The 9937-nt window shown below is 41.0% G+C and overlaps 1 protein-coding gene across 1 annotated transcript in view; it reads right to left on the bottom strand.

The window, feature by feature from the left end:
• Nucleotides 1-365: 365 nt before the first annotated feature.
• The window catches only part of LOC101306814, a 10783-nt gene continuing 1211 nt past the window's right edge, over nucleotides 366-9937 (bottom strand). Inside the window, exon 2 of the mRNA XM_004297991.1 lies at nucleotides 366-1754. Coding sequence (XP_004298039.1) covers nucleotides 366-1754 — 1389 coding nt within the window. The remainder of the gene's footprint in view (nucleotides 1755-9937) is intronic.

Below are 9937 nucleotides of genomic sequence, written 5' to 3'. Positions count from 1 at the left end.
TGAAACCAATATGGTCATCATAAAGAATTACAATGTAATATATATCAAATTTAGAAAAAAAAAAAAAGAAAAAAGAAAAAAAATACATAAAATTGCAAGAATTCTGAAACGCAGCCTCTTATTCTCGAGCACTTTTCTGGCCACATTTTAGATTTGATGAGATGCAAACAAGGTATTGCCAAGATAGAAGTCTCTCTTGCAACAAGAATTTGTCTAACCGATTGACAACCTGTGATATGCAATACAGTATGTCAATGTACATAGATAGCTAATCATACAAAATAAATTTGAAGACAAGAGATATGGTATAAACTCTCTAAAGTTAGTTGCAATACTTACACAATGCGAACACAAATTCAATCAGTTCAGTAAACAACAGTTGGTGATGGGGGTGGTGGTGGTGACTTGTAGACATAGGGAGGAGGAGGTGATGGAGATGGTGGTGGGGGTGACTTGTAAACATATGGTGGTGGAGGTGAGGGAGATGGTGGTGGTGGTGAGTTGTAAATGTAAGGTGGTGGAGGTGATGGAGAGGGTGGTGGTGGTGATTTATAGATGTAAGGCGGGGGTGGAGGTGACTTGTAGATATATGGTAATGGTGATATGTGAATGTCGGGTAGGTGAATGTAAGAATGCGGTGGCGGTGGTGACTTGTAGATGTATGCTGGTGGTGGTGGTGACTTGTAGATGTAAGATGGTGGCGGTGGAGATTTGTAGTAGTACTTCGGTGGTGGTGGAGACTTGTACACGTAAGGTTTAGGTGATGGTGGTGGTGGTGACTTGTAGATGTATGTGGGTGGTGGAGGTGACTCGTAGTAGTAAGTTGGTGGCGGTGGAGACTTGTAGTAGTACTTTGGTGGTGGTGGTGGAGGAGACTTGTAAACATACGGCTTTGGAGATGGAGGAGGAGACTTGTACAAGTACGGCTTCGGTGATGGTGGTGGAGGAGACTTGTATATGTATGGCTTAGGGGATGGTGGAGGAGGAGACTTGTACAAGTAGGGCTTCGGGGATGGTGGTGGGGGAGACTTATATAGGTACGGCTTTGGAGACGGTGGTGGAGGAGACTTGTACATGTACGGCTTTGGGGATGGTGGCGGAGGAGACTTGTACACGTAAGGCTTGTGAGATGGTGGCGGTGGTGACTTGTAAACGTAGGGCTTAGGGGATGGTGGAGGAGGAGACTTGTACAAGTACGGCTTCGGGGATGGTGGTGGGGGAGACTTGTATATGTATGACTTTGGAGATGGTGGTGGAGGAGACTTGTACATGTACGGCTTCGGTGATGGTGGTGGAGGAGAGTTGTAGACGTACGGCTTGTGAGATGGTGGTGGTGGTGACTTGTACAAGTACGGCTTTGATGATGGTGGTGGGGGAGACTTGTATATGTACGGCTTGTCATCAGATGGTGGTGGTGGTGACTTGTATTCGTACGACTTAGGGGATGGTGGAGGAGGAGACTTGTATACGTACGGCTTAGGGGATGGTGGAGGTGGTGACTTGTAAACGTACAGCTTTGGTGATGGTGGTGGAGGAGACTTGTATATGTACGGCTTAGGGGATGGTGGAGGAGGAGACTTGTACAAGTAAGAAGGCTTTGGGGATGGTGGTGGTGGTGGTGACTTGTATTCGTATGGCTTAGGGGATGGTGGAGGAGGAGACTTGTAGACGTACGGCTTGTGAGATGGTGGTGGTGGTGACTTGTAAACGTACAGCTTCGGTGATGGTGGTGGAGGAGACTTGTATACGTACGGCTTAGGGGATGGTGGAGGAGGAGACTTGTACACGTAAGCAGGCTTTGGGGATGGTGGTGGTGGAGACTTGTATACATACGGTTTCGGTGATGGTGGTGGAGGAGACTTGTATTCGTAAGGCTTAGGGGAGGATGGTGGAGGAGGAGACTTGTAGACGTACGGCTTGTCATCAGATGGTGGTGGTGGTGACTTGTAGACATACGACTTGGGAGAAGGAGGTGGCGGTGACTTGTAAATGTATGGTGGAGGAGGAGATGGCGAAGGTGGTGGCGGTGACTTGTAAAGGTAAGGAGGAGGTGGTGATGGAGATGGTGGTGGTGGTGACTTGTATACGTAAGGTGGTGGAGGCGATGCATAAATATATGGTGTCTCATAACTAGCAGCTACATGACTGTTGGCTAGAAAGGCTATTGCCAAGGCAATAAGCAGGCTAGGCCAAAGATTGGCCATTGGAACTTGTATGGCTTAAAGATATTTTAGAATGAGAATTGAGGAAGATGTTCACGGTTTATATAGTTAGCCTTTCATCACTACTAGCTAGTAGGTAGCTGATGAACCATTTCATTAATTAATTAAGGGTTTAGTTCCAACTAATCCAGCTATTAAGAATTTCGTCATGGGATGCCACTAACTTTATGTAAATGACTTCATGCATAGGCTTAATTTCTCAGGTGCGTACCTTGAAACAGTCAAGATCGTTTATAGTAAACAGGGGATAGGTGAAGACTAAAGCTAATATATACAATGTTGTATAATCAGATAGGTGAACATGTATATATCTTGGAGAAGAAATGAAGAATCGTTAACTTATTTAATTAACTAGAGCTAATGAATTAAACTGACGGTCCAATATTGGCCAGAGTTACCAAATAGCCGCTAGTATAATTTTACATATGCAAGTTATCTTCGGCAATGTGGAGACTAGAGCTAATCAAGTTCAGTTCTAGCTAGCTCGATCTTTTGTGCTTTTTGAAAGTGTATATCTTGTCCAGGTTAGTTATTAGTCAAAATGAAAGCAATAGAAATCCTGAGCTGCCAATGGCATCAGTGCGACATGCATTCATGCTGCACACATAGTCAATATGAAGATTTGTTTTATACATTGCCGCCCTCATTTTGCATGTTATTCCTTTAATTTACTAATAAATATATATATGTCTGGAAAATTAATAGTAATCAATAACCTCCTAAATAGATGGTGTATATATATACTTTGTAGAACTAATTTCAGTGTACTCCCATCAACTTTATGTCGATCATCATGTTAGTCCTTCTTCTTTCAAAAACACCCCTCAACTCCCAATTTTCATCAGCCGCGCATGTCCAAACCTCTAATCTTTATCCAATTCCTCTGTCAAGTGATGACTTGATATTAAGAAGAAAGAAAAAAGAAAAAATAGACAAATTACATTCAATCCCACCAAAATCACTAAGGTTAGGGGGTTGTGATGAGAACGAAGATGTGTATCGATATGGGGGAAAAATGGTTTGAAAGGTAACTTTCAGAATTTGACTTTCTTCTTGATATCAAGTCATCACTTGACAAAAGAATTTGATTTGGATATGCGCGGCTGATGAAAAGTGAAAGTTAAGGGGTGTTTTTGATGAAATTGAAAGAAGAAGGACTAACATGATGATCGACCTAAAATTGATGGAGGTAAAAATTAGTCCTACTTTGTATATATGATAATTTCTCAATAGCTAACTTCATGTACAGGTGAGACTAGCTATATAAGGGTGCCATTTTTCTCAATGCACATAAAATGGAAGCAAATTTGCTCCCCACCATTTGCTCCCCACATAAAAGCTTAATATATCCTTTTATACCATTTTTCTAGAAAGCTAGGCTGCTTCCCTTCGGCGTCCCCAAAGGGTGCCATAGTTGGGAAGATCTCTAACATTCATTTTAAAATAACGCATAATCTCTATTGATATGACGAGCCTACTAGCTCAAGTTAGAGAAGTCTATAGATAACTCATTACATCCACTGCTCAAATGAATGATGGCAAACTAAAATAGTAACTAAAAGAATGTCAAAAAAAAAAGTATGCAACTAACTAAAACAATTAACAAATTGAAAAAAAACCTAACTGTCTCACAATGTGGCCAAACAACTTGTGAGGTTGAAAGACCTGATGGTGTACCGGCCAACAAACAACTTGGGAATTCACATCATGGGTTAAATAGAGCACCATCTTACCCCTGAGAGTTGATTGCTTCCACCACCGTCTCTAACTTCGACCCCACGAAACTGGACACCATGGAGTCCGAAACTTCACACTATCACCTGCTTTGGGGTCTGGTACGGCTACCACATGGTCTTCCTCTCTTATTGTTTAGTTGACCAACATCAGACCCCAAAGATGGAATCAAACATAGGGCTGCAGATCAACAGGAACCAAAGCCGGAGAATGTTTGGTGCATGCACTTCTCACCAAACAACTCCTCCTCTTATTGGCCTCGCCGAACTCCACTAAGCCTTGCCGGTGTTGAGGCACTGATTTCCTTCTCAGGTAAGGGACGATTAACAATGCTGCGCTTCTCCTTCTAAAACAACGGTAAGAAGGGAGCCTTGGTGCAACCAAGGAAGTATGCAGATTCCCTCTAAACACAACAGAAGGTGCTTGAGGAGGTGGAGTCATCACCTTGGTCACAACCTCTTCCTCCTCTCCACAAGGACACCGAGCTCCACAATGGTTGATCATGATACAGTCGCGGATAGCTAAAGAGATGCTTGTTCCTGAATTGTACCTCATTCACATTGGTAGGTGACACTTAAAGTCGACGCTGAAGTCTATGAATACCCCAACGAATGCCAGCTTGGTCAACCTGCAAAACATGACTAAGGGTTTTGCTTGCATCCCTAGCGCACAATAGTAACCATTAATAGGGCAGGTGGTAACAATGTTCTAAAAAACGCCGCTTAGGACCATCTAGGCGCTAGGTGTCAGCTCACCGTTTCGATTTCCCATTAATCGTTCAACCTGGGCGCCAGCAAGAAAAACGGCCGCCTAAGCGGGCTGGGCGGCCCGATTAGTCTTTTTTATTTTTATTTTTTTATAATCAAAACACATTAAAGCTTACTTAAACTCAAAACGCAAAGATGACCTCGACAATAGTCTTCTAAACACAAAAAGACCTACAGAGGACGTCATAAGAATCTAATTTGTTTATTTTAAATTGTTTTTTTTTAATTTTATTTCTAAGAAAATAGTAGTTGACCATTTTATTTATTTTGGAAGTATATTTGCTATTTTGGAACATTATAATGCATTCTATAAATTTATTTTTATATTTTATTTGCTATTAAAAAATAAAAAATATGGAAAATAGGCGCCTAAGCGTCCGATTAATCCTCTGGACACTAGATGCCGGCTGTCCGCCCGACTAGCGCTTAGCATTTTTTAGAACATTGGGTTGTAGGCCAATGATTTCAACCTAGATCCAGTAAAGCGAACAATCAAAACTAAACCAAGACTATAGTCCAAAAAAAGCAGATAAGCATTGGCTAATTTATCAAATATAACCATAACTCACATTCTCCTTGTAAGCTTGGAGCCGAGAGATATCAGGACCCACTGATTTCACCATGAAATCCAAATAAATCTTACGAGGACCACCTCCAAAAGAGATTCTATCGAAAAATCGGCATAACCTCCCATGAAAATAGACAAACCTTACCTCAGGTGGTCCCCGCAGGATTTAGGCGAACCACAACCTGCAGACTGGGAATTTAAAACCGAACGGCCCAGGGAAAAACATGTATTTCAGGAAACTACGTTAGAGTGATTGGACAAAAATAATCTTTCCAAAAATAATAGAAATTATAATATCAATTTTTTTAATACTTTCCCGTTTTCTAAATAATTTAAAAATCAAGCATGCGATCAATTCAAATAAAATCACAAAATACGTCATATCATACTTTCCAGAAATCTTTTTTTAAATACGAGAACTTATAAGCGGGTTTAGAAATATATATATATATATATATATATATATATATATATATATATATATATATGTATGTACACACACACTCTTTTGAAATCAAACGTAGTCCACACATCAAACAATCATCAATTCCAAACATCAACAATTACATCACACTCGCTTATGACTTTATTGACAATTCCTCCACCACTCACCCACGACTACACCGACACTCCTACACGCACACATGACCACCTCAACAACTCTACTAAACTCACAGGACCACACCGACACTCTTATACGCACACACCATTACATCCCCTCTTTCTGGTGCCACCAGCTCATCCTCTCTCCTGGTGTCTAACTCCTGGGGCCCACTAGTACATCCCCTCTGTTCTAGTGGCCCGACACATCTATGTAGCAACTAGTACACCCCCTCTCTTTTGGTGCTACAATCCTAAGAGACAACTAGTTCATCCCCTCTCTTCTAGTGTCTCGACACACAACTCTATATATATAGCTACCAGTACATCCTCTCTTCCGACGCTATAATCCTAAGAGATCGCTAGTTCATCCCCTCTCTTTTAGCGTCTCAACACATAACAATATATATAGCTACTGGTACATCCCCTCTCTTCCAACGCTATAATTCTAAGAGACCGTTGCTCCATCCCCTCTCTTCTAACGTCTCAACCATAACACATACACACCGTCACAACAATACCACACCAAGTAACTTAACAATTCCACATTTCATAATTAGTAAGCTCGATCAATATATATCTCAAATCACAAATCAACAAATTCTCAAATCAACAATCAAGCTCAAACTCAAACAATAATCATATCAATATCACTACTCCAACATCACAAATCATTTATTACCAAACAATTTCAGAAGCACAAGCTCAAACCAATAATCAATCTCAAATCATTTTCGAAATCAAAGACGCCTGCATTAATCTTTAAAAACAAAAGTCCACTCACAGTGTATGAAACTAGACGTGCCAAGCGTGGGGATCTTCGTCAAGGGAAGTTTCCAACCAACGACCTAAACCAAACAACAAATTCATAAACATTAATTCAAAAATATCCAAACTTCGGAATCGCCCAACGATCCCATCTGTTAACCAAGATCGACAAATAGCATATTGATGGATTTTTATCAAAAAGCTCTACCTAACAAGCTACGGAAAGTCCCCGAAAGCGGCGGCATGTGCCCACCACGCACCGCCGGCAGTGGCGGCGGTGTCCACTGTCGGCAGTGGAGGAGGTGTCCACCACCGACCACCACCAATGATCACCAAAATTTGACAGAATGTTCCTCTCAACAATCTAAACAACTTTCTTAACTAGCACTAGGATCAATTTTAACTGTAAGTAGAATAAATCACCTCGAGAAGTAAAATTCCCAAATCACAAACCCTAGAATTTGGATAAATCGATTCTCCTTCCACGTTGCAAATCGATCCAAGCCCTTTGGAGGGTTGCTACGTGAGAAAAATCCAACAAAATAGAATTAGTTTCACCGGAAACGGTGGTCGGAGGAGGAAGTTATGACCGGGTCGCCAAAATGAGTCCTCACGGACTGTTTGTGCCTCGATGCGTCGTTCAAGGCTCGATTCGAGCCACCAAACTGCCACAAAAGTGAAGGCGAGGTGGAAGCGGTTCGAATGTGACCTTGCTATTTATAGAAAAAGTTTCCCGAAATAGTAATTTTTTTTTTTTTTTTACCACAACTCGCTCATATGAACTCCGATTAGGTGTGTCACGTGTCCACGAACTCGGTTTAACGTCCTCCATGATTTTTTATGAAGGAAGTTTTCTCAAATTCTAAACAAAGGAAAAAGTCAACTTTTTGGAGAACCTAAAAGTTCGGAAACAAAAGTAAAAGTAAATTTGTGTTTGTTTATAGTCCAAATGATAGTAAACGGGTCAAATAAGATCCGGGGTGTTACAAGAGACCACTTGTGTGTACCCCTGTACTTGTCAATGCAATATACTACTTTGAATTAGAGTCATGCGTAGCCAATCGCGCCCAGCCTAAGTGAGAGAATAAAGAAGGGTATTGGGTCAGCCTAAAGCACTATAAAACAAATGAAACCCAACAATGACTCTCATAACCGCCGCCGCCCCCCCCACTTGTCACCCATCACCGTCGCTGGGCAAACTTCAAAACTTGAAACAAGTCGGTCTTCAACGTTGTACCACTTGAAGAAAGTCTCAAGGACTGAGCTATTGTCTTTGATGAAATATAAATCATTGTCGCTTGTCATTGTCATTGCACGAAAGGCGTCAACTTACTCGTCCTGGTTCACTACCACACATTGATCTGCCGCTACTAACTTGTAGCCACAACCAGATCATAACCGCTAGATATAATACCAAAGTCTCCATAGACAAGACTAGGATTCCCTATCCGATCACAGAATGAGATCAAGCCGTTGTGCCTATGGTCCTCACAAATATAAGCAACGGCGAAAAAGCCTAGATTTTTGAATTTTGCCGTCGCCTTGACCCTAATGTTACAACGCTCAACTTCGATTTTCCTTGGGCCATTCTAAGAACCAACTAATGTTACATAAGGCTTTTGTTATCGTTATTAATTCTTTTGTTGGTGAAAAGTATATGATGGTTTTTATTCGATCTTAATATTATTTTTGATTGCATGTTGTGCAACATTTTGCATAAAAATTGCCAGCCATGATAAATAATGTTCACTTGTGCAATTTCTAATTCTAAGTTAAAAAACCTTATATTCAACCTACCTTTTTTTTTTTTCCTTTTTTTTTAAAATTTTTTTTTTTATTAATAACTCACACACTCTACATATGTCGTGAGGTTTGAACTCATGACCTCAAAGTTGTCAGTTAAACACCTTAACCAACCAAGTCACCTTATTTTGTAGGTTTCTTGGCTAATGAATAATATGATTGCACTTCACAATGATTGTTAATATAGGTTTGTTTGGTTTTGCAGCTTATAATATAGTTGACTGCTTTTCCAGCTTTCTGTGTTTGATTTGTATTATGGGGTACTCATTCTCTAGCTTGACACGATGATATTAATGTTTTTTTAGAGTATCAATGACGGTATCCTCAAAGGCTTTTTGGACCCAGAGACTAATCTGCACCGAAGGGTCATATCAACACGCTTCCACCTTTTGACAATGTTATCAATATGATCGCAGTTTAACTCTTACCCCTTAAAAAAACATCACTGGTGTGGCCGTGGGCTGCCGACCTCACTAGTGTACGGTGAGTGTGGCTGGACGGGATGGTTTTCTGCTAACATATCCGGAGCTCAGAAATCAAGATTAGGAAGGAAAGGCTTTTTCTCTTTTCAAGGTCTACTCAAGAAAGTGGATGCACCAAGATTTGGGTTGTGGTTCCATGGATGGATCAGAGTTGTGCACTTCCATATAGTCACGACCAGGCTTGTAGCATTGCTACCACGGCTTTGAGGAAGAATTGTGACAGGTATCGTAAATCTTGATTTGATCTTAGGATCTGGATGGAGGTCGAGTCGGTCTCAATGGATGGATGAGGTTTGTTTGGCGCTGCGATCTGGTGACAGCAGAGTGATGGTGGGTTGACGCTGGTGGCTGGGAGATGGGGTGGAAGACGGTGCAGTAAGGGTTCGGTTACAATCTTGGGCTGGTCGGGATGATTACAACACCTTTGCTGGTTTAGGCTTCTAGGCTTAGATATCGTTTGTGGGCTCGATTTTGGCTAGAATAAGGGTTTAGGCTTTATGTCGGTGTTGGCACCTATTGTGCCTTGTGTGTTTTGGGTAGGCGGCGAGTTCCTTACTTCGTCAAATAATCATTGCCGCCTAGTGGTAGGGTGAAACTAAGTGTCGTCGGATCTATTTTCCGACGGCAACATAGTTGGGAAGCTAAAATATTAGACATTAGGATGTGTAAGCATGTTTCATATCTACTGATCTTTCTAGTATGTCACTGCAATGTGAAAGCAAATAGAGTTGCCATAAGAGCAGTACTCTTTGATAGTTGGTGCTTTGTTGAGTATATATTTATTGTAGAGATTATTGATATAATATAAAGTCTTTGTAATCAGGAGTTTAGGCTCAATGTCACCCCCTTTTTGTATTTGACAGTGTCATTAATTAAGGTTTGAAGGCAGCCGCACTATCATTTCATAATATATTACAAGTCTGTTAACCGACTTATTTTCATAATGTAGGGGATGGACATATCGAATGAATTACATTGAGTTTCCGCTTATGA

The sequence above is a fragment of the Fragaria vesca genome, linkage group LG4 (assembly GCF_000184155.1).
Source record: "Fragaria vesca subsp. vesca linkage group LG4, FraVesHawaii_1.0, whole genome shotgun sequence".
Classification (NCBI taxonomy): Eukaryota; Viridiplantae; Streptophyta; class Magnoliopsida; order Rosales; family Rosaceae; genus Fragaria; species Fragaria vesca.
Note: the sequence above shows the minus strand (reverse complement) of the source record. Positions and strands in the feature narration are given on the sequence as shown.